Raw genomic sequence first — 25,824 nt, forward strand, 5'->3', positions numbered from 1 at the left:
TCGTTGTCCTGTTGGAAGGTGAACCTTCGCCCCAGCCTGAGAGCTCTGGAGCAAGTTTTCATCAAGGATCTCATGGTCTGAGAGTCTTTAGGTGCCTTTTAGAAACTCCATGTGCCAATACTGGTGAGTTGCTTCTGTCTGGCCACTCTACCATAAAGGCCTAATTGGTGGAGTGCTGCAGAGATGGTTGTCCTTCTGGAAAGTTCTCCCATCTCCACAGAGGAACTCTGGAGCTCTGTCAGAGTGACCATCGTATTCTTGGTCACCTCCCTGACCAAGGCCCTTCTCCCCGCTTGCACAGTTTTGCCGGGAGGCCAGCTCTAGGCACCTAACTTGCTCTTCTTGGTGGTTCCAAACTTGTTCCATTTAAGAATGATGGAGGCCACTGTGTTCTTGGGGACCTTCAATGCTGCAGAAATGTTTTGTGATCTGTGCTTTGACACAATCCTGTCTCGGAACTCTACAGACAATACCTTTGACCTCATGGCTTGGTTTTTGCCTTTCCAAATCATGTCCAATCAATTGAATTTACCACAAGTGGACCCTGCTAAAGGAAAATCCCCATGTGGAAGTCCTAAAAACACCTCTGCTAAACTGTAGTAGTCTATGCCACATGGCAACAATTAATATGGTTATATTATAAAAGGGTATTTTTCTCCAACAGTAAATTTGCATCTTGGTGCACAGATTTGTTTACAGAAAACCAGTGTCAGAGGTGGTGACACTGCTCTTTTCCCTCAGGTCCTGGCGTGCCATTCGGAGTCTTTAGTCCTCCTCCTCTGACGCATGTCGAGCTGGCTGATGTAATTATCATGACATCATACACAGTCAGACATAGGAGGAACGTATTATTTAGAAGAACATATTATAAATAAAAAGGTACTAATTCCAACTAAATGTTTATACTAAATGCAATTTGTTGCTACTTGCTACAAGGACATCAAGAACTTGACATACACAAATTCTTAGCAGGAACTACGAACTAACTCAACGAGTTGTCTGTGGGTATGCTGTTTGTTTGCGGAGTAGAATGCGGATGCATTGGGTAGGACGTTGTTAAGCTGGTCTATCTATCCAGTGTTGACACAGCCGGATAGTAAGATAACCCTGCCTCCAAAAGACATCTGGTGATCCTAAATTACACTATGTCCTTAGTTAGAGCACAGTGGTTGAGGACAACATCATTAAGAAAGACAGTCAGTCAAATGTATTTATAAAGTCCTTCTTACATCAGCTGATGTCACAAAGTGCTGTACAGAAACCCAGCCTAAAACCCCAAACAGCAAGCAATGCAGGTGTTGAAGCACGGGTGCTAGGAAAAACTCCCTAGAAAGGCCAGAACCTAGGAAGAAACCTAGAGAGGAACCAGGCTATGAGTGGCAAGAACTTCATAATATACTCCCAATTTTAAAATCACTTCTGTCTACAGTATAGGCCTACTGCATAGTCTAAATGTTAAGAATGTATAGTCAAGAACATATGAGTCTAGCCCATGATGCCTCTGTTCTACTGTATAGTCTAAATGTTAAGAATGTATAGTCAAGAACATATGAGTCTAGCCCATGATGCCTCTGTTCTACTGTATAGTCTAAATGTTAAGAATGTATAGTCAAGAACATATGAGTCTAGCCCATGATGCCTCTGTTCTACTGAGTCTAGCCCATGATGCCTCTGTTCTACTGTATAGTCTAAATACTGTATAGTCTAAATGTTAAGAATGTATAGTCAAGAACATATGAGTCTAGCCCATGATGCCTCTGTTCTACTGTATAGTCTAAATGTTAAGAATGTATAGTCAAGAACATATGAGTTTAGCCCATGATGCCTCTGTTCTACTGTATAGTCTAAATGTTAAGAATGTGCTCTCAAATGCAGAAACACCTTGCATGTGTGTATCTTGTAACCTAATTGCCAAACAACTGCACGCACGCACGCACACACACTCTTCCCTTACAATGAAACACTTCCTCTATACACACAGGCAATAGAACTTCATGAAAAACCAGATTGCCTTTTTAAAACCACCCATAGGCCTCCAGACACACGGAGGCAGATCACAAACACTAAGAAGTCAGGCCAGGCCTAGTCAGAAGTATAGGTAGCAGAATTCTATGAGTCACCTAAATTGCCAAACAAACACTAGGTTTCACCGGTTCTCTTATTGTAAAATAATGCTAATTTCCCCCTCTGTACACACTGAAGCAGAAAAATGAAAAGCAGGCAGTTAGGCCAGGCCTAGTATGGACAGCAGCATCATCATTCCTAGGAGGAAATATAGGTCAGACTCCTAACCACTAGAGAACAGGTGAGAGACACATACAGCAGGGTCTGAAATTATTGACACCCTTTGATAAAGATAAGCAAATAATGACTGTATAAAATAAACAATTCAAATGCTAAGCTATTGTATGCTCAAATCAATGTGGAAATTATATTATATTATACTAATACAATTTTGTTTAAAAAGTAAAAAAGGTAGGGGTCCAAATTATTGACACGCTTAAAGATTCTTATAAATAAAGTAGTCAAAAGTTTAGTATTTGGTCCCATATTCCTAGCACGCAATTACTACATCAAGATTAGGACTCTACAAATTCGTCTAAACACTTCTACATTAATGTGGATGCTACCATTATTAAGGAAAAATAGTGACTCAAACAAATGTCACGATACATTATTACCATTCATTGCTAAGCAAGCACAAATTTCTGAAACACAACCAAAACAAAACTGCAAATGCATCCAACAAGTTTGTAGATTCACAAGCTTGATGTCATCATTGAGTGCTAGAAATACGGGGCCAAAGTACTACACTTTGGACTACTTTATTACAGAAGAATCTTTAGGGGTGTCAATAAATTTGACCCCTACCTTTTGGAGAGAAAAAAAAAACTGACTTGTTAAACAATACCTCTTTCTCTGAGCAATTGAATTAGTATAAAATAACAATTTCCCCCAAAGATTTGAGCATACAATAGCTCAGTATTTTAATTATAAATTTGACACATTATTGTTCATCAAGGGTGTCAATATTTTCGGGACCCCCCTCTAAGTATGTGTGTACATACACTAGACTGACTAGATAATGGCCTCAATGCAGTTAGGGCAAGATACACCATTAGAATTGATCATTGTATACCTATACCTACTGTATTACAACTGTATTACAGACCAACTGGATGCGAAACTCACTAAAGATTCAACTTGATAAATGACTTACAGGTACCCTTAAACAATTAGCTACAGAGATGCTAAACTGAATATTAACCCGTAATCCTGCTCTGTATGGGGTTGAAGTAATCTTTAAATACAGTAGCCTACTTGTGTCAGTATCAACTGGCTTGACTACAATTGAGTGAGCTGTGAAACATGACAGATTGGTCTCATGCAAGAAGCTGGCGAATAGATCATGTGTGGTGAGTTGCATGTTAACGGTCTTAAAAAAATCAGCTGTACTGTTAAAACCCAAGTAATTTTCTTATTGTGAGGATAATTGTTCAGGTAACGTGTCACCTGCAGAACATTAGCCTATTATACCGGTGAGAAGAGAAGTCAAACCGGACCTGCAGGGTTAACTTACGGTGTGGGTGTTGTTAGTCAACTTGGTGTCGAATCCCTGGAGACTTTTACAGTCCCCTTGATCAGCGCTTCTCCTGCTCCGAATGTGTTCGGATGATTCAGAGTCAAACTGGAATAATTCTACATCTGCAGATCTCTTTTCGATATTCAAACTAGGATCTTTCACAAATGCATACTGTCCGTTATCTAGTCCTTCTTTAAAATCATAAGCGGACGTCAAATGCTGGAATAAAAAAAGTAAAACACAGTGCGTTAGAATTCCCATACTCACTGTGCGCACAAAAAAAAACCTAGCTACTTTTTTATTGTAGGCTTTATTTTGTTATTCTAGTAATCCTGACTATAAATTGACGGTCGCTCCGGTTCGAACACGGCTACCGATGACATCAACAAAAAACCAGTATCCCTGACAGCGAATGGTAGCCTACTGCGGCTCTGTATCCTCTCCACCGACCCGTCATAAACTCCGTTTCTAAAAACAAATCAGGCGCATTAATTTGCCGAGATGCATTACGTCCAATTGTCCACCGTGCAACTGCTTGGCCAGAAATTGTGTCAATGGCATTGATATTGGATAGCCCTTTGCAGACAGCCCACTGTGATTGGCTTTTGCTGTGTTTGACACGAGAAATTCGTCTTCTGATTGGTTAAGACCTCAATAGCACATCCCACCTCACAATAGCTTTGCCATGCTTGGTTGAGGGCAGGACAGCTATTATATTATGGAATGATTTCTCCCTTCAGTGAGCTTGATCAATATTTGTTAATATGTATGATTCCGAATATGTACAATTATCAAATTAAATATACATCAATAGGAATACATGTTTATAAGCAAAACATGAGAAAAATAAACATGAGAAAACAAGTTTATGTAATGGCATAGCCAGCCTAGTTGTGTCAGGCTCTTTAGATATCAGGTGTAGTTTATATGATGGCATAGCCAGCCTAGTTGTGTCAGGCTCTTTAGATATCAGGTGTAGTTTATATGATGGCATAGCCAGCCTAGTTGTGTCAGGCTCTTTAGATATCAGGTGTAGTTTATATGATGGCATAGCCAGCCTAGTTGTGTCAGGCTCTTTAGATATCAGGTGTAGTTTATATGATGGCATAGCCAGCCTAGTTGTGTCAGGCTCTTTAGATATCAGGTGTAGTTTATATGATGGCATAGCCAGCCTAGTTGTGTCAGGCTCTTTAGATATCAGGTGTAGTTCATGTGACCATGTTGGATCAGTGGGTGTAGTAGTAAACATATGGGGGGACTGAAATCGATAAATTAATTAAAAGGGATGGTTGAGAAAAATTGTAAAGGTCATGTTAATATCCTTGCCTTTGATGTTTCCAAACTGAACCAAGTGAAAGTAGTCAAATAGAATCCAAGGCTCTCAACAACAACATAACCAAAATTATTGTATCATTATCCCCTTCTCAAATGCTTCAATGGTTCGGCATTTTTAAACAACAACACAGGTGTGGCACGTGCCTTCCACAGATCAAAAGAGTGTAGAGCCCATGGCATTTTTTTTTAACCTTTATTTAACTAGGCAAGTCAGTTAAGAACAAATTCTTATTTTCAATGACAGCCTAGGAACAGTGGGTTAACTGCCTGTTCAGGGGCAGAACGGCTACCCTGCCGCCCCATGATGAGTGACAGGCTGAGAGAGGATGAACATTTGGACATAGCCAGAGATTATCAGATATACTCAGCTTGAATAAACCCTCAGTAAAACAGCAAACAGGCCTGCCCTGTCGGTCTGTCTGTCTGTCTGTCTGTCTGGCCACTCGCCTGCCCTGTCGGTCTGTCTGTCTGGTCACTCGCCTGTCCTGTACTGTCGGTCTGTCTGTCTGTCTGGCCACTCGCCTGCCCTGTCGGTCTGTCTGTCTGGTCACTCGCCTGTCCTGTCGGTCTGTCTGTCTGTCTGTGTCCTGGCCACTGTCTGTCTGTCCTGTCGGTCTGTCTGGCCACTCGCCTGTCCTGTCGGTCTGTCTGTTTGTCTGTCTGTCTGGCCACTCGCCTGCCCTGTCGGTCTGTCTGTCTGGTCACTCGCCTGTCCTGTACTGTCGGTCTGTCTGTCTGTCTGGCCACTTGCCAGCCCTGTCTGTCTGTCTGTCTGGCCACTCACCTGTCCTGTCGGTCTGTCTGGACACTCGCCTGCCTTGTTGGTCTGTCTGTCTGGCCTATCGCCTGCCCTGTCGGTCTGTCTGTCTGTCTGGCCACTCGCCTGCCCTGTCTGTCTGTCTGTCTGGCCTGTCTGTCTGTCTGGCCACTCGCCTGCCCTGTCGGTCTGTCTGTCTGTCTGTCTGCCACTCGCCTGCCCTGTCAGTCCTGTCTCTGTCTGTCTGGCCACTTGCCTGCCCTGTCTGTCGGTCTGTCTGTCTGTCTGTCTGTCTGCCACTCTGTCTGGCCACTCGCCTGCCCTATTGGTCTGTCTGTCTGGCCACTCGCCTGCCCTGTCGGTCTGTCTGTCTGTCTGGCCACTCGCCTGCACTGTCGGTCTGTCTGTCTGTCTGGCCACTCGCCTGCACTGTCGGTCTATCTGTCTGTCTGGCCACTTGCCTGTCTAATGGGCTGCCTGTCCATACGCCTGTTCCTTACATCATTCCATAGGCTAAATTGATAGAGGTGCTGGCAAGGGTGGGTCATTCAGATCAAAAGTTAAACCTTGCCTATTTGACCCTACTATGCTCTCCTGTTTGTTCCTGAAATAACTCACATAAGAGCGTCATTTGTTCACCGTACGCAACCTTAAATTAGATTTAATTCATTTTACGAGATGGAGTGGGTCAGAACCAGATTTTAAATGTGCCATGTGATGAGACACCCCTTGTGCCAGGGTGAACCCATGACTGGACATCATGTGGTGTTGGAGAGAAAGAAAGGACTGGAGTCTCTCGCCAGCCAGCTGGCTTTAAAATTCAGTGACCACCACAACCACGGGATCTTCACCAACACCTATCCATCTTCCCAGGCAGCGGAACGTCGAGCCCGATGGAAGACATTCTAGAGTCGTCCAGAGTTTCAGAATGCTGAGTCAGAGAGCGGAACGTCGAGCCCGATGGAAGACATTCGAGAGCCGTCCAGAGTTTCAGCTGGTTTCAGAATGCTGAGTCAGAGAGCGGAACGTCGAGCCCGATGGAAGACATTCTAGAGTTTCAGAATGCTGAGTCAGAGTTTTAGAATGCTGAGTCAGAGAGCGGAACGTCGAGCCCGATGGAAGACATTCTAGAGTCGTCCAGAGTTTCAGAATGCTGAGTCAGAGAGCGGAACGTCGAGCCCGATGGAAGACATTCTAGAGTCGTCCAGAGTTTCAGAATGCTGAGTCAGGCAGCGGAACGTCGAGCCCGATGGAAGACATTCTAGAGTCCGTCCAGAGTTTCAAATGCTGAGTCAGAGAGCGGAACGTCGAGCCCGATGGAAGACATTCTAGAGTCGTCCAGAGTTTCAGAATGCTGAGTCAGGCAGCGGAACGTCGAGCCCGATGGAAGACATTCTAGAGCCGTCCAGAGTTTCAGAATGCTGAGTCAGGCAGCGGAACGTCGAGCCCGATGGAAGACATTCTAGAGCCGTCCAGAGTTTCAGAATGCTGAGTCAGGCAGCGGAACGTCGAGCCCGATGGAAGACATTCTAGAGCCGTCCAGAGTTTCAGAATGCTGAGTCAGGCAGCGGAACGTCGAGCCCGATGGAAGACATTCTAGAGCCGTCCAGAGTTTCAGAATGCTGAGTCAGGCAGCGGAACGTCGAGCCCGATGGAAGACATTCTAGAGTCGTCCAGAGTTTCAGAATGCTGAGTCAGAGAGCGGAACGTCGAGCCCGATGGAAGACATTCTAGAGCCGTCCAGAGTTTCAGAATGCTGAGTCAGGCAGCGGAACGTCGAGCCCGATGGAAGACATTCTAGAGCCGTCCAGAGTTTCAGAATGCTGAGTCAGAGAGCGGAACGTCGAGCCCGATGGAAGACATTCTAGAGTCGTCCAGAATTTCAGAATGCTGAGTCAGAGAGCGGAACGTCGAGCCCGATGGAAGACATTCTAGAGTCGTCCAGAGTTTCAGAATGCTGAGTCAGGCAGCGGAACGTCGAGCCCGATGGAAGACATTCTAGAGCCGTCCAGAGTTTCAGAATGCTGAGTCAGGCAGCGGAACGTCGAGCCCGATGGAAGACATTCTAGAGCCGTCCAGAGTTTCAGAATGCTGAGTCAGGCAGCGGAACGTCGAGCCCGATGGAAGACATTCTAGAGCCGTCCAGAGTTTCAGAATGCTGAGTCAGGCAGCGGAACGTCGAGCCCGATGGAAGACATTCTAGAGTCGTCCAGAGTTTCAGAATGCTGAGTCAGAGAGCGGAACGTCGAGCCCGATGGAAGACATTCTAGAGCCGTCCAGAGTTTCAGAATGCTGAGTCAGAGAGCGGAACGTCGAGCCCGATGGAAGACATTCTAGAGCCGTCCAGAGTTTCAGAATGCTGAGTCAGAGAGCGGAACGTCGAGCCCGATGGAAGACATTCTAGAGTCGTCCAGAGTTTCAGAATGCTGAGTCAGAGAGCGGAACGTCGAGCCCGATGGAAGACATTCTAGAGTCGTCCAGAGTTTCAGAATGCTGAGTCAGGCAGCGGAACGTCGAGCCCGATGGAAGACATTCTAGAGTCGTCCAGAGTTTCAGAATGCTGAGTCAGAGAGCGGAACGTCGAGCCCGATGGAAGACATTCTAGAGTCGTCCAGAGTTTCAGAATGCTGAGTCAGGCAGCGGAACGTCGAGCCCGATGGAAGACATTCTAGAGCCGTCCAGAGTTTCAGAATGCTGAGTCAGAGAGCGGAACGTCGAGCCCGATGGAAGACATTCTAGAGTCGTCCAGAATTTCAGAATGCTGAGTCAGAGAGCGGAACGTCGAGCCCGATGGAAGACATTCTAGAGCCGTCCAGAGTTTCAGAATGCTGAGTCAGGCAGCGGAACGTCGAGCCCGATGGAAGACATTCTAGAGTCGTCCAGAGTTTCAGAATGCTGAGTCAGAGAGCGGAACGTCGAGCCCGATGGAAGACATTCTAGAGCCATCCAGAGTTTCAGAATGCTGAGTCAGGCAGCGGAACGTCGAGCCCGATGGAAGACATTCTAGAGCCGTCCAGAGTTTCAGAATGCTGAGTCAGAGAGCGGAACGTCGAGCCCGATGGAAGACATTCTAGAGTCGTCCAGAATTTCAGAATGCTGAGTCAGAGAGCGGAACGTCGAGCCCGATGGAAGACATTCTAGAGTCGTCCAGAGTTTCAGAATGCTGAGTCAGGCAGCGGAACGTCGAGCCCGATGGAAGACATTCTAGAGCCGTCCAGAGTTTCAGAATGCTGAGTCAGGCAGCGGAACGTCGAGCCCGATGGAAGACATTCTAGAGCCGTCCAGAGTTTCAGAATGCTGAGTCAGGCAGCGGAACGTCGAGCCCGATGGAAGACATTCTAGAGCCGTCCAGAGTTTCAGAATGCTGAGTCAGAGAGCGGAACGTCGAGCCCGATGGAAGACATTCTAGAGCCGTCCAGAGTTTTAGAATGCTGAGTCAGAGCAGCGGAAGACGTTCTAGAGCCCGATGGAAGACATTCTAGAGCCGTCCAGAGTTTCAGAATGCTGAGTCAGAGAGCGGAACGTCGAGCCCGATGGAAGACATTCTAGAGTCGTCCAGAGTTTCAGAATGCTGAGTCAGAGAGAGGAACGTAGAGCCCGATGGAAGACATTCTAGAGTCGTCCAGAGTTTCAGAATGCTGAGTCAGAGAGCGGAACGTATAGCCCGATGGAAGACATTCTAGAGTCGTCCAGAGTTTCAGAATGCTGAGTCACATTCCACTCCTGGAATAGTTCCACAACAAGTCACTGAGAGGACGGGAGGATGGAAAGGAGGAGAGGTACATTCACACTACCAGTGTTGTGTATAGGAGTTGTGCCGCAGAGCATCATGGGAGTTGTGTGTGTTGAGATGAGCGTGTTCATATAAATGGTTGAACTGAATTCCTGTCTCCCGTCTCATCGTTATTTAATTGGTATAAAGATGTGGTTATGAAACCCACAAGACATATCAACCAGGATGATGAAAACTCTAGCCAGCTGATGTTAGAGGAGCTAACATCCATCCAATCCCCAACAATAGTTTCAGGCAGATGTTACATGTTGGTTTACACTGTTCATTTTGATCCCATGTTGTCACGCCCGCAAACATGTGTATAGTGAAAACATAAACATAACAGAACTCCAAATGTTCAAGATAAACAACATGGGTCAGACAAACCTGTTTGGCTACCTGACTAATTTTCTGATCCGTTCTGTAAACCTGATCCTAACCACAGTCTCTTTTGAGAATTTAGATGACAGTGATGATAACCCTGCTACAGCCTGTGTGACCTGTTGTCCAAAAACACTGCAACATCCAAACAGTCAGAGAGGATCCACACAATCCCCACCCGTAGATTGAGTGTAATTTTCCCCAAATTGTGTTGGACTCTCGACACCATATCTAAGCCCACTATTTAACATCTGCTGGTGACAATAGTTTCAGAACTAGAGACAGGAGGACAGACATACGGTAATCAAACAACGAGAGCCAGATATACTGAAACTGTTGAAGTTGGTGAACCAGAACCAAAACTGGACCCTAATAGTCTATTGAAGTAAGGTCACACAGTGTCTCTGTGTGACCTACTGTCAAAACATTGGCCACGTGAATACATTGTGATGAGTTACCGGCGTGGTGAGTTACTTCTCTTTCTGAAAAACAACCCCAACTACGCTGTAGTGGTTACCGGCTACGTATTCCTCGCTCTCTCTCTCTCTCTCCCAGATTCACTATTAACAAAAAGCAAAGCAACCGGTCTGGTGAGGCCATTCGACCGAAGCTCACAGCAGCACAGTGATCTGCAGAGCAGCATTGCTGTGAGATGGAATCTACGTCCCAAATGGAACCCTATTAACTACAAAGTGCACTACTTTTGGTCAAAGGTGGTGCACTACGTAGAGAAAAGGGTGCCATTTGGGACGTATCCCCAGAACTGTACAATACACAGGCAACTCCTCCCCCACGGCCCCAGAATGGCCGCCCAGTCAACTGTCAGAAGGTGGAGAACAAAGAAACTCTTATTCCTTCTTGGAGATGTGCTCCACGATATGAAGACTGTGACTGTGCACTTTCTAACAATAATTCCTGGTCTGGCCACAAGGTGGGCTAGGCTTTTGTGTTCAGGGAGAAACCAGTGAATTGAGTCATAGATATTAGAGGAAGGAAGGTTCGTCGCTGAAGTTTGTCGACTTGTTCAACAGAGGACATAGTGATCAATATTGTGAATAACGTTTTATTGTCATGCATCTGTCTTTAATATGTCATGAGTAAACCGATTAGCCTACCTACTTCATAACTGACTAACTGTCAATAACTGGAAAGAGTAGATATGGGACAGAACTGTTACAAGTTAGTTATAAAACACTATAATCTTCTGATATGAATGAGATAGGACAATTTCATCAAATACATTTGCCTTGCTGTATGTAGAAATAGCGCCCCCTTGTGATGAAGAGCTGCCTGTCCCCTTGACATTATTTAGTGTGGTAACACAGCACACCTAATCACCATTGTGATCAGGGGCATTTCCAATTTAAATTCAGTCATATCAGGCATTTAAATCCCATGCAAAATCCTAAATTCTAGTCAAATTGAATGTGTTTATCTCCTAGATTGGCTGAATTAAATTATTATTAAGAGTTGAATAGATGCCATGCAATTTAATGTCTGTTCACGTCACAGCTGTTCATAACAGTTGACCCCAGCTGCTCATAGTGGGATGATTGAATAGAACAGCCAAGTGGTCTGAGGCAGTCGGCAGATTAACGAGGGTTTTCAAGTGCAACTTTATTAATGGTCGTTTTGGGTAAACAGCTCGGAGATTTAGCGATGCACCCATGAAGGTTCTAAGGATGAACTTAAGCCTTAAGATGCTTTTGGGAAACTGGGCCCTGGACAATAAATTATGTGAGACAAAACCATTTTTTTTTTAACCAAATTTGAAGCGCAAATGTAATTTTTGAAAGACACAAAACTTTTTATAATCACCATCCAGTGTAAAAAACATATAAATTAAAAACATAATACTGTGTTTTAAGTGAAAAGTAGGCATTGGCCTGAAGCCAAAAACTAAAGGAATTTCACAGGAGCGCTAAAATGCGTACCATGCTCTACCAAGGTTTTCCAACACACAGCTTTGACCTACTACAGTAGCTATGTTGGTCTATTGAACAAACGATGTGTATGCAAGTTGCTATGGATTCATACTTTCTCAAACAGCCTAATTCATACGCTTCAGAGGGGGAAATCTGTCCTTTGGTCTGATGAGTCCAAATTTGAGATTTTTGTTTCCAACTGCCGTGTCTTTATGAGACGCAGAGTAGGTGAACAGATGATCTCCGCATGTGTGGTTCCCACCGTGAAGCATGGAGGAGGAGGTGTGATGGTGTGGGGGTGCTTTGCTGGTGGCACTGTCAGTGATTTATTTAGAATTCAAGGCACACTTAACCAGCATGGCTACCACAGCATTCTGCAGGGATACACCATCCCATCTGGTTTGCACTTAGTGGGACTATCATTTGTTTTTCAACAGGACAATAACCCAACACACCTCCAGGCTGTGTAAGGGCTATTTGACCAAGAAGGAGAGTGATGGAGTGCTGCATCAGATAACCTGGCCTCCACAGGCTTCTAATAGTAAAGTTTGACCAGCTGGAGAGGAGGGCATTACAGTAGTCTAGCCTAGATTAAACAAATGCATGGGCCAGTGGTTAGAGTGTAGAGGTGGCAGGTAGCCTAGTGGTTAGAGTGTAGAGGCGGCAGGTAGCCTAGTGGTTAGAGTGTAGAGGTGGCAGGTAGCCTAGTGGTTAGAGTGTAGAGGCGGCAGGGTAGCCTAGTGGTTAGAGTGTAGGGGCGACAGGTAGCCTAGTGGTTAGAGTGTAGGGCGACAGGTAGTCAGGTAGCCCTAGTGGTTAGAGTGTAGAGGCGGCAGGGTAGCCTAGTGGTTAGAGTGTAGGGCGACAGGTAGCCTAGTGGTTAGAGTGTAGAGGCAGCAGGTAGCCTAGTGGTTAGAGTGTAGGGCGACAGGTAGCCTGTAGGGGCGAGTGGTTAGAGTGTAGGGGGGCGACAGGTAGCCTAGTGGTTAGAGTGTAGGGGACAGGTAGCCTAGGGTAGCCTAGTGGTTAGAGTGTAGGGGCGACAGGTAGCCTAGGGGTTAGAGTGTAGGGGCGACAGGTAGCCTAGTGGTTAGAGTGTAGAGGCGGCAGGTAGCCTAGTGGTTAGAGTGTAGGGGCGACAGGTAGCCTAGTGGTTAGAGCATTGGGCCAGTAACCGAAAGGTTGCTGGATAGAATCCCCGAGCTGACAAGGTAAAAATCTATCGTTCTGCCACTGAACAAGGCATTTAATCCACTGTTCCTAGGTTGTCATTGTAAATTGCCTAGTTAAATAGAATTGGACATTTTTGGGGGGCTGAGAGATGAAGTGTGTAATTCTGGAAATGTTCCTGAGATGGAAATATGCTGTTTTGGATGTGCTCTTTATGTGGTTGTCAAAAGTTAGGCCGGGGTCAAAGGTAACACCAAGGTTTTTAACAACCATGTTTGGTGTAATGAGGCAACCATCAATGTTGAGCGTGAGGTCTGACACTGTGTTTGCAAGTTTCTTGTGGCCAGGTTGCATAATTTCCATCTTATCAGAATGTAAAAGCAAGAAGTTTGGTTGGCATCCAGTGTTTAACATCCTTGATGCAAGTCACAAGGTGGGCTGACTGTAAAACATTGTCTGGTTTAAAAGATAAATACAATTGGGTATCATCAGCATAGCAACCAAAGTGCATGTTGTGCTTACTTAAAGGCATTAGCAAAATGTAGAATGTGCAAGGAAAATAAAAGGGGTCCAAGCACAGAACCTTGGGAAACGCCACTTTAAACCTTGGAGCGTTCAGATGAATTGTTGCCCTTCTGAACAAATTGATACCGCTCAGAGAGGTATGATTTGAACCAGTTGCGAACCTGTCCTCGTAGATCAACCAAGTCTTCTAGTTTCAATCCATTTGAAACCCATTCTGCTGCTATGCAGGGTGGCTGGTGACAAAGTGGCAACTTTAAAGAATCTCAAATATTTTTTTAACACTTTTTTTGGTTACTACATGATTCCATATGCTTTTTCATAGTTTTGATGTCTTCACTATTATTATACAATGTAGAAAATAGTACAAATAAAGAAAAACCCTGGAAGGAGTAGGTGTGTCCAAACTTTTGACTGGTACTGTATATTCCCCATGTACCTTTTGTGTGGATGTATTCTTGTTAAAATACAAACGAATACAATTAGGTGAACGTGTCACTTTAAGAACGTCGGTGAACACGTGTGCAGCGCTCTTCACTTGGAGGAAGAAAAAAAGTTTGACATAAATTTCTGAAATTACCAAGCAAGTCATCCAATTTCTCCCCCCCTACCAACAATCGTCTAAAGAGAAAGTACTGCATACTGTCCGAGAAAATTGACTTGCGACAATGGACGGGATATCCCAGGTAAAAACAGCGTTAGAAAAAAAGTGTTTATGTTTGCTAATTTACATTTTCTTCTATTGCGCGGTATTTCTATTTGTGTATTTGGTTGCATGCCTATCCTCGAATGACAACTCCACTTTGTCAGCTAATAAACTGTTTACCTTTTTTTGTTTCTTGAATCTCAAAAGAACATTCAGACTTCAGGATTTACTCTGGACTTGGGTCCCTTGAAAGAGCCCTTGGCATTTATTAGAGTGCTCGAATGGGTAAGTTTTGTTTTTCTAGATACTTTATTATGCTATGTAGGCCAAATGTACTCTTAAGGACCTTAACTAGACGATTATAAGGACCAATGATGGGTAGGTCGTCTTTGTAAATAAGAACGTGTTCTTAAACTGACTTGCCTAGTTAAATAAAGGTGTGGATCAATTGAACGTTAAGTTGCTGATATGAAAGATAAGGTTCCGCGTGTTAATGTTCAGTCCCAGTTTCTGGCTCTTAAAACACCTGCATAAATATCACTATAAATATATAGTGGTAGTCTGATTTAATCAGACTGTAATACACAATTAATTGGTAAATACAGCGTGAAAATAAGACTGTAAAATCGTGTAAATGTTCTTTACTCGGCAGATGGTCGAATACAGTTACATTTGAAATGACTCTACTGGTTGTTTGTTGCGTTTTGTCCAGATGGCTGAAATTTGAGACAAAATATCCAAAGGAAAGCATTGTTATGTTTACCCAACTTTTATTTTTAGAGTGCTGGTAAGGAAGTTGAAATTTCTTTCACTTGGAACATGTTTCAAACCAAGTAAACACCTGCTGACTTCAGTTTGTATCACTAAGGTATGGTTAGTATGTATGCATTGTGTGCATGTACTTACGTCTAGTGCACATACCTTCAGTCACGAGCAAACGTGTGCACGCGATGCACTAACTTAAAATCAGCAGGTATTTACACGGTCAAGGTTAGAGAAATGTCAACTTCAATGCCGGCACTCGAAAAAGTTGGGCAAACAATACTTTCCTGTGGATATTTTGTCTCAAATGAAATATTAAAATGCATAGATAATTGGTAGAGTAAGTTGTAATTAAATTAATAATTCTGGTTTGTAAGGAACATTTGCATGACTTTGCAGTCATTTGATTCAGGATGTATGTATTACAGCCTGATTAAGCAGACTAATGCAGACGGTACCTTTTTTAAATAAAATAAAAAAGTGTCACCAGCCGCCCTGCATAGCAGCAGAATGGGTTTCAAATTGATTGAAACTAGCTGGTGTTGCGACGTACTGCAGTTCACCTATTCATCATGTAACAATTTGGAAGTCCCGAACTAGACTACAAACTATACTGTAACAACTTAATTGTTGCAAACTAAATATGAAACATTTGAGAAATCTGATCATTTACAAGATGCAACAAATATATATTTCTGCAAAAGGTGTGGACTCTCTGTGACTAGTGTGGCACCAAGACATAGAAGACAGACTCCAGTCTCCTTTTAGATCTAGCTGAAATGTGATATTCTATCAGTAAATTAGCATTATTCACCACCCTATACTATGGCCTCTGTAGTGTATGAATACAACAAGGCGCTACACGGCCATCTGAGAGGTATATGTGTATGAATACAACAAGGCGCTACACGGCCATCTGAGAGGTATATGTGTATGAATACAACAAGGCGCTACACGGCCATCTGAGAGGTATATGTGTATGAATACAACAAGGCGCTACACGGCCATCTGAGAGGTATATGTGTATGAATACAACAAGGCGCTACACGGCCATCTGAGAGGTATATGTGTATGAATACAACAAGGCGCTACACGGCCATCTGAGAGGTATATGTGTATGAATACAACAAGGCGCTACACGGCCATCTGAGAGGTATATGTGTATGAATACAACAAGGCGCTACACGGCCATCTGAGAGGTATATGTGTATGAATACAACAAGGCGCTACACGGCCATCTGAGAGGTATATGTGTATGAATACAACAAGGCGCTACACGGCCATCTGAGAGGTATATGTGTATGAATACAACAAGGCGCTACACGGCCATCAGAGGTATATGTGTATGAATACAACAAGGCGCTACACGGCCATCAGAGGTATATGTGTATGAATACAACAAGGCGCTACACGGCCATCAGAGGTATATGTGTATGAATACAACAAGGCGCTACACGGCCATCTGAGAGGTATATGTGTATGAATACAACAAGGCGCTACACGGCCATCTGAGAGGTGGCGTCTCTTGAGAAGTGTTTTTTAGACATGTGTCCGGTACCGCATCTATTAAAGGGTTGTTTTTATTGAGGTTAATAAAAACGACTGTTCTCTACGGTGTAAGAACAGTCAATTATTATTCATTATTGCGACGGACTGGGGGCAGAACGACAGATTTGGACCATGTCAGTGTAACAGTATAACTTTAGACCGTCCCCTCGTACCATACCCGGACGCGAACCAGGGACCCTCTGCACACATCAACAACAGTCACCCACGAAGCATCGTTACCCATCGCTCCACAAAAGCCACGGCCCTTGCAGAGCAAGGGGGAACCACTACTTCAAGGTCTCAGAGCAAGTGACGTCACCAATTGAAACGATATTTAGCGCGTACCACCGCTAACTAAGCTAGCCGTTTCACATCCGTTACATCAGCTCGGGGATTTGAACTTGCAACAAATACTAGTACAACACTCTAACCACTAGGCTACGCTGCCGCCCCGAGCTACTACCACTAGTTGTTTTTTTTTTTCCGTTTTTTTTCTTCTTTTCTATTGGCTAGTGATAAATCACTTCCTGTGAGGAAAGTGTGTGTGTGTGTAAAAAAAAAAAAGCCTGTGAATCATCCACGATGACTCCGCTGGGCATGATTTGAGTTCTAGTTGTCTTGTTCAACATTCTACTGTTACCTGACCGTTCAACTCCTGTCACAACACCTTCACACTGCTTTGACCCTGTAAAGCAAACTGCCCTTAGTTATAGCACAGGGTACCCTACTGCCCTACCAAACAAAAATACACAAACTGCTCATAGCGTGGAACTGAGGGGGGGTGGAATGGCTTTTATTTAACTTGGTATCACATTAACTTTATACAGTTACTGTAAAGATGACCCCCATTTTAATCCAAAATACAATAGAGGCTGGATACTTGTCCACATGATGTTCTTAATGTAGCAAAAAATGACATTAACACATTTTTGACTACTGCCTTTTTTTTGTCTTGGTAGGGCAGCATAGTCACATGTTCTAATCTGCACTGTTTGGACTGAATGTCATTTCAGAAAGAGGTGTGTGTCCAGTTATAAGCTGTCAACTGTTTCTTTAATTTCATTGTGTCATGTCCTTATTTGGCTTTGTCTGTCTGCAGATCTTCTCCATATTTGCCTTCGCTACGGCGTCGGGTTATGCCGGCGCTACGAGCATCAATGTGCAGTGCCAGGGTAGCAGCACCAGCCAAGAAATCACTGCTGTCTTTAACTACCCGTTCAGGTAAGCAGAACAGGAGTAAACGGATGAATTGTATGGATGTGTGATGTTTCTGTTCAAAGGGGTGGCAGGGTAGCCTAGGGGTTAGAGCTTTAGACTAGTAACCGAAAGGTTGCAAGTTCAAATCCCCGAGCTGACATATGTCGTTCTGCCCCTGAACAGGCAGTTAACCCACTGTTCCTAGGCCGTCATTGAAAATAAGAATTTGTTCTTAACTGACTTGCCTAGTTAAATAAAGGTAACATTTAAAAAAAAATGTTTTTTAAAGTGGCTTGTTATAATTTGGTCGTGTTCATTGGGGCACACTGAATCAAAATGTTTTGCAACAAAACATGAAAATCTATATTTTTACTGGACAAGCTCAGCCGTGTATCTCGCTGTTTTTCCTCCGATTTTAAACATTTCCTAAACGTATGTAAACCTACCGAACATGACCCTATGACCCCCAAGTCCCCATGTGACTACACTCAAAAGATCACGTGTTCTTATTGGACAGTTTCTGGTAGTACATCCCTGTTTCACTTTTTCCCCTTACTGAACACCACCCTCTCTCTCTCTACATATCTCTGTTCTCACAGGCTGATGGCCCATCCATACATCGTCCCCTCCTGTAACAACGACTCTAGTACTATCCAGCTCTATCTGACCGGCGACCACTCCTCCTCAGCTGAGTTCTACGTCTGTATCGGGGTGTTTGCCTTCCTCTACAGCACCGCCAGCCTGGTGATCTACCTGGGCTACCAGCACGTCTACAGGCAGACCAGCCGTGGCCCCATTGTGGTGAGTTAACTGGGGATTGTTCTGTTCATTCTCTTTGTAGTGTTTGACGGAAGGTGTTGATGTTAGGCATTGAGCAAAATCCCAGTCTATAGAATGACTTGGAATAGCTGTTGGGTTTTAATTCTGAGTAAAAACTCGACCGACACTATGAAAGCTCAAAGCAAGTTTATTCTTCCCAGAGGACCAATACAGCTGCATTAGACAGACATTTGTTCACACAAGCACTGATATTTAACCCTTTCTCCTAGGCTGAGTCTCCTTCTACACATCTGTACAAGCACTGATATTTAACCCTTTCTCCTAGGCTGAGTCTCCTTCTACACATCTGTACAAGCACTGATATTTAACCCTTTCTCCTAGGCTGAGTCTCCTTCTACACATCTGTACAAGCACTGATATTTAACCCTTTCTCCTAGGCTGAGTCTCCTCCTACACATCTGAACAGCCAATGCATCTCTGTTGCTAGACAGAACCTTAGTGATATCTGTTCTTCCTCACTTCATCTAACCAGACCTCTACCCCAAAGTGCTCACTCTTCCCCAACTGAAGGCTGTCATGGTGATTGGTACCAGACTGTGTCTCTTTCTCCTCCCAGAGTATCCCTGATGGCTAACAATAACATATCCTGACATAATGTAAACTTTATACATTACCCTCTCTCCCTCAGTAACATGAATAAGTTTATTTAATATTCTCAGAACCCAACAAGGCTAAAGAGCTTGAGCAGTGGCACGAAATAGCTATAGACACTTGACGTCTGCGTGTGAAGGGCACTTAACGAGAGGAAGGGCACTTAACGAGAGGAAGGGCACTTAACGAGAGGTCTGTAAATGAAGAACCAGAACTGGGTAGGGTCAGGGGTGTGTTACCCTGGAACTGGGTAGGGTCAGGGGTAGAGGTCGACCGATTAATCGGAATGGGTGATTAAATTAGGGCTGCTTTCAAGTTTTCATAACAATTGGAAATCTGTATTTTTGGACGTCGATTTATAAAATAAATCATAATATATTGATTTTTTTTGCAACTTTATTTAACTAGGCAAGTCAGTTAAGAACACATTCTTATTTTCAATGACGGCCTAGGAACGGTGGGTTAACTGCCTTGTTCAGGGGCAGAACGACAGATTTTTTTACCTTGTCAGCTCGGGGGATCCAATCTTGCAACCTTACGGGTAACTAGTCCAACGCTCTAACCACTTGCCTTACGAGGAGACTGCCTGTTACGCGAATGCAGTAAGAAGTCAAGGTAAGTTGCTAGCTAGCATTAAACTTATCTTATAAAAAACAATCAATCATAATCACTAGTTAAGTACACATGGTTGATGATATTACTAGATATTATCTAGCGTGTCCTGCATTGCATATAATCTGACTAAGCATACAAGTATCTAAGTATCTGACTGAGCGGTGGTAGGCAGAAGCAGGCACGTAAACATTCATTCAAAAAGCACTGTCGTGCGTTTTGCCAGCAGCTCTTCGTTGTGCGTCAAGCATTGCGCTGTTTATGACTTCAAGCCTATCAACTCACGAGATAAGGCTGGTGTAACCGCAGTGAAATGGCTAGCTAGTTAGCTCGTGCTAATAGCGTTTCAAACGTCACTCGCCTTGAGCCTTTTAGTAGTTGTTCCCCTTGCTCTGCATGGGTAACGCTGCTTCGAGGGTGGCTGTTGTCGTTGTGTTCCTGGTTCGAGCCCAGGGAGGAGTGAGGAGAGTGACGGAAGCTATACTATTACACTGGCAATACTAAAGTGCCTATAAGAACATCCAATAGTCAAAGGTTAATGAAATACAAATGGTATAGAGGGAAATAGTCCTATAATAACTAGAACCTAAAACTTCTTACCTGGGAATATTGAAGACTCATGTTAAAAGGAACCACCAGCTTTCATGTGTTCTCATGTTCTGAGCAAGGAACTGAAACGTTAGCTTTCTTACATAGCACATATTGCACTTTTACTTTCTTCTCCAACACTTTGTTTTTGCATTATTTAAACCAAATTGAACATGTTTCATTATTTATTTGAGTCTAAATTGATTTTATTGATGTATTTTATTAAGTTAAAATAAGTGTTCATTCAGTATTGTTGTATTTGTCATTACAAATAAAGGTAAAAATCAGCTGATTTAATTGGTATCAGCGTTGAAAATCCTAATCGGTCGACCTCTAGTCAGGGGTGTGTTCCTCTGGAATGGTCAGGGGTGTGTTCCTCTGGAATGGTCAGGGTGTGTTCCTCTGGAATGGTCAGGGGTGTGTTCCTCTGGAATGGTCAGGGGTGTGTTCCTCTGGAATGGTCAGGGGTGTGTTCCTCTGGAATGGTCAGGGGTGTGTTCCTCTGGAATGGTCAGGGGTGTGTTCCTCTGGAATGGTCAGGGGTGTGTTCCTCTGGAATGGTCAGGGGTGTGTTCCTCATGAAGTCAACTCTAGCAATAATGAAGCCACTAGTCATGTTCAATGACAGTTTCTTGGTATATTTTGGTTGCTTGTGGACCAGCGGATCTGGGTCAAGTACGTTGTCAGATATTTGAGGTGCACGTTATTTAGTTTTCCCAGTACAATGGAACCAATATATTAGTTCCAAAAGTGCAAAATCGAAGCTGAATCAAGCAAACATAATACTTTCAAATCTTTGTTGTTGTCTGCTTCACTAATTCAAGTTTCATACAATCGGATGCATAACTCAAATCAAAAAGTGTGTTGGCTAATTATTTGGATTTGGTGGTGGGATGCAGGTGTTACCAACAAGTGAGGTTGTTTATATGGGCTCTTTCCATACTGTTTGTCTGATTTTTATGTTCCAACTTTCCTCTTGAACCTGCATTTTATATAATTTTATTTATAATGTCTCGTGTCTTTTCAACAGGACCTGCTGTTGACAGCAGCCTTCACCTTCCTGTGGCTGGTGTCCTCCTCTGCCTGGGGTAAAGGCTTGACTGACGTGAAGTGGGCTACCAGCCCCTCTAACCTGGTAGGCTTAATCTCCACCTGCAAGGACGTCGGTAACAAGTGCACACCAGGAGCAGTGCCTCACATGGGGCGACTCAACTCCTCTGTGGTAGGCTATATTACCTGTAGTGTTGTTAATGGTGGCTATGTATAGTGCCCTCCTGAATTATTGGCACCCTAGATGAATATGAACAAAAGTCTGTGTGGGGGGGGAGGAGTATTTGTTGATCAGCTTGATCTTACACTCAAAATATCATATGAATCTAACATTTTAATAGAGTTAAAATGATTCAAACATGTTATGTCATCAACAAATGTTTAAAGGATACAGTGAAATTATCTGTGCAAACAATTGTTGGAAAAATGACTTGTGTCATGCAATAACACAATTATTTTGGAATTTATTTTATTTGGTACCCAGGGAGCCAATAATACAGTACCCTCCTGAATTACCTGTACATGCTTGGAATCGGGGAAATCTCCCTGGGAACTCGACTCAAAAACAAGTTTTACATGTCAACCTGAGCTTTTGCTTGAGAACCGAATTCTATTGCGTTTTCCCTCAATTACAACCCTGGCTACAGAATTTAATCCATGTATCTTACATATAAACTCAATTAATTTTCCAGAAATTGTAACGTGGAGACATTGAGAAATGTGATTGTTCTTAACTAAGAAACTTTTATTTTTTCGTTCCTGTCTAAAAAATGTTTTTTTGTCCCCCCTCTTATGGCAGGTCTTTGGATTCCTCAACCTGATATTGTGGGGTGGTAACTGCTGGTTCATCTTTAAGGAGACGCCCTTCCACAAGTCAGCCAACCCCCTTGGTGACGCCGAGGAGGGTTTAGGTGTCAGGCCCATGACTTCCTAACTGAGCAGCAGTTCCCTGCTGTCAACGGCTACGTTCCAGACTGCATGCAAAGCAGTTGCACTGCACCAATTAACCAATCTTGGGGGCGAATCTTAACTTTGACACATATTTGTAGTCATCGATGCCAATGGTAGACTATGTGCCTTTGTGGAAGTGAAGATTTGCCCCTACTGTGATTTCTGATTTGTTAAACACTTGTGTGTTTTGAGGTGTGTTTTGAGATTTCGTGTGTGTGCTTTTTGCAGCCGATCTGTACCCGGGCCTGAAATTCCCTCCAAGTAGTTCCTACATTATACCGTTTTCAAATGCCTTGTAAAGTCGCATGTCTCATTCGGTGCAAAACGCTGCTTAGAAATGTCTTCTAGTAGGTTATTAAGTTGGAAACAGTTTCTTTTCATGCATTGACAACGCCACGTTTATTATTTCAAAGTGTTCAAAGTGGTCCATTTTTAATCTAAATAGGTACAAATACGGAATGGGGGAACGCCATACATTTAGGTCAGAACTAGTTTTGTTTCATGCAGGTAATTGTTTAGTTTAACAGTATATCCAACGATCAAATGCATCCCTCCGTTTATTCAGAGTCAAGACGTGTGAATTTCTTTTGTTGATCAAACTTTTATTTTTTTTTTTCGTTTTATGCTGTTACTTTGAGGATGGTTTAGTGTTTTTGTTGTGTATATATATAAAAAAAAAAGTGCTTATATCAATGTTACAACAAGAATAACAAGCTGTTATTCTCTCACTGCTTGTTATTTGGCAAATTAAAATAATTATTCACTCTGTTTTTTAAATGGTTTGACATTTCAAGTGATGCCAAAAGCCAGGGATCATCAACTAATGTAGATTCAGCTGCAGGCCGATTTATTTTTATGTAAAAAAAAAAAATTGTTAAGGAGGAGGGGGGGGCGGAGAATATTAATTACAAATAATTTATAGACTGCAAGAAATCCAAACGGATGTATTTGACTGAAACATTACAAACTTTGCTTACATTTGAATTTCGATCACAAATCTCTCTGATGCGTGGGACTACTTTGAAAAGATGGGCAAAATTAAAAGCACTTGGGTGCTGATTTGCTCTTTGTTTTTTTTCTTATGTCCAACCATTTAGAACAATTGCTCAGTAAGCTTTGCAGGCCAAATAACATCAATCTGGCCCGCAGGTCACCAGTTGGGGAACCCTGCCATAAGCAATCCTACAGTACTTCCTGCCATAAGCAATCCTACAGTACTTCCTGCCATAAGCAATCCTACAGTACTTCCTGCCATAAGCAATCCTACAGTACTTCCAGCCATCAGCAATCCTACAGTACTTCCAGCCATAAGCAATCCTACAGTACTTCCTGCCATAAGCAATCCTACAGTACTTCCTGCCATAAGCAATCCTACAGTACTTCCTGCCATAAGCAATCCTACAGTACTTCCTGCCATAAGCAATCCTGCCATAAGCAGTACTTCCTGCCATAAGCAATCCTACAGTACTTCCTGCCATAAGCAATCCTACAGTACTTCCTGCCATAAGCAATCCTACAGTACTTCCTGCCATAAGCAATCCTACAGTACTTCCTGCCATAAGCAATCCTACAGTACTTCCTGCCATAAGCAATCCTACAGTACTTCCTGCCATAAGCAATCCTACAGTACTTCCTGCCATAAGCAATCCTACAGTACTTCCTGCCATAAGCAATCCTACAGTACTTCCAGCCATAAGCAATCCTACAGTACTTCCTGCCATAAGCAATCCTTCCTGCCATAAGCAATCCTACAGTACTTCCTGCCACAGTACTTCCTGCCATAAGCAATCCTACAGTACTTCCAGCCATCAGCAATCCTACAGTACTTCCTGCCATAAGCAATCCTACAGTACTTCCTGCCATAAGCAATCCTACAGTACTTCCTGCCATAAGCAATCCTACAGTACTTCCTGCCATAAGCAATCCTACAGTACTTCCTGCCATAAGCAATCCTACAGTACTTCCTGCCATAAGCAATCCTACAGTACTTCCAGCCATCAGCAATCCTACAGTACTTCCAGCCATAAGCAATCCTACAGTACTTCCTGCCATAAGCAATCCTACAGTACTTCCTGCCATAAGCAATCCTACAGTACTTCCTGCCATGTCTTTGAAATGTGCCTTTTTTTCCCTCTGTTGTGCAGCATGGTTTGCCATATTGTTTTAACAATGTTGTACGAAAATAAAGCCATCAAAACTCCTGTTTTTCACGCTGACCTCACAGTATTGATGACATATCCCTTTGTCACCAACCATTTCAGTTATTTACATTTCTGTACTGTTTCAGTTTTTGCCACTCCAGTTACGCAAAAATACTGAAGACTGGTTTAAGTTACTTGTATGGTTTTTTTGTGCCTTTCTTCTACCTCAATGTGATGAGAAGGCAGAACTACTTCTAGCTGTCAATGAACTCCTGTTCTGCTTTTAATTCACCTTATATTTTATGTTTCTAATTATCGCCTTCTTTCACACATTTTATTTGGAGAGAAAGGTCAAATGTTATGTATCATTTTTTTCTTCCAAATGCTATAAATTATTAAAGGGAAAGAGTTGGTAAAGAAGGCCAAGGTAACCTGTATGAATGACTATCGCCCCGTAGCACTCACATCTGTAGCCATGAAGTGCTTTGAAAGGCTGAAAATCATGGCTCACATCAACACCATCATCCCAGAAACGTTGACCAGCCTTTCATCAGCATTTATTAGTTACAGATGTGAACGCTACAGGGGGATTGGTAATGTAAGCAAGTTACCTTTTAAGTTCTTAGGAACAGGGACAATGGTGGTCAGTTTGAAACAGGCTAGGACAAGGAGAGATCAGTTACATAATTTCAACACCAGGTGGCACTAAAACATTACGTTTTATACAGAGTAACTGATCAGTATCAAACCCCCTGACATTAATCCATTGTCACTAGACTGTCTAGATGTTTTTTTTATTCAATTAAATATTATACTTAATTAACAAGGACAGATATTCAAATCTATTTTACTCGATACTGTACATGAACATTCTATAATGTTCTACTTTCCTGAACGAGGCCTACTGGTCTGGTGCATACTGTAGCAAAACATTTCCAAGTAGTCCCTGCCTGTTTGAGACAGTTTGCTACCAAGTGGTCCATAGTGAAAACCATCTTAATGTCCCAGCATACACCTCACCAGACACAGGTCATCATACTCCTAATGGTGTTCCAAAATAAAAACAGACCTGAAGGTATGACGTTGCTAGCATCTCAAATTTCAGAGGCCGGCTGTTTATAACTATTTATAACCATCTTAACGTCCCAGCATACACCTCACCAGACACAGGTTTTGGAATTGTTAGCTAGATTACTCGTTGGTTATTACTGCATTGTCGGAACTAGAAGCACAAGCATTTCCCTACACTCGCATTAACATCTGCTAACCATGTGTATGTGACAAATAACATTTGATTTGATTTGATTTCATACTCATAATGGTGTTCCAAAATAAAAACAGACCTGAAGGTATGAAGTTGCTAGCATCTCAAATTTCAGAGGCCGGCTGTTTATAACTATTATTATTATTATTATTAAAATCAGTAGTAGCTGCAAGGAGTTGGGAAAAGAGG

At 43.2% G+C, this 25,824-nt stretch overlaps 3 protein-coding genes across 3 annotated transcripts in view; 1 reads left to right on the forward strand and 2 right to left on the reverse strand.

The window, feature by feature from the left end:
- The window catches only part of LOC112235433 (sortilin), a 36,232-nt gene extending 32,102 nt beyond the window's left edge, over positions 1-4,130 (reverse strand). The window contains exon 1 of the mRNA XM_042299762.1: positions 3,581-4,130. Coding sequence (XP_042155696.1) covers positions 3,581-3,844 — 264 coding nt within the window. The 5' untranslated portion in view covers positions 3,845-4,130. The remainder of the gene's footprint in view (positions 1-3,580) is intronic.
- Positions 4,131-13,977: 9,847 nt separating this feature from the next.
- LOC112235434 (synaptophysin-like protein 2) lies at positions 13,978-23,001 on the forward strand. The gene is made up of 6 exons (XM_024403879.2): positions 13,978-14,131; positions 14,299-14,376; positions 17,501-17,622; positions 18,198-18,399; positions 21,260-21,451; positions 22,079-23,001. Exons 1-6 carry the CDS (start codon positions 14,114-14,116, stop codon positions 22,211-22,213), a joined length of 747 nt encoding a protein of 248 aa, XP_024259647.1. The 5' UTR covers positions 13,978-14,113; the 3' UTR covers positions 22,214-23,001.
- Positions 22,882-24,327, reverse strand: LOC121839652. Its single transcript, XM_042299768.1, has 2 exons — positions 23,998-24,327; positions 22,882-23,963 (listed from the first exon to the last, which is right to left on the reverse strand). Exons 1-2 carry the CDS (start codon positions 24,307-24,309, stop codon positions 23,364-23,366), a joined length of 912 nt encoding a protein of 303 aa, XP_042155702.1. The 5' UTR covers positions 24,310-24,327; the 3' UTR covers positions 22,882-23,363.
- Between the last annotated feature and the right edge of the window lie 1,497 nt (positions 24,328-25,824).

Source organism: Oncorhynchus tshawytscha, linkage group LG16, assembly GCF_018296145.1.
Source record: "Oncorhynchus tshawytscha isolate Ot180627B linkage group LG16, Otsh_v2.0, whole genome shotgun sequence".
NCBI lineage: Eukaryota > Metazoa > Chordata > Actinopteri > Salmoniformes > Salmonidae > Oncorhynchus > Oncorhynchus tshawytscha.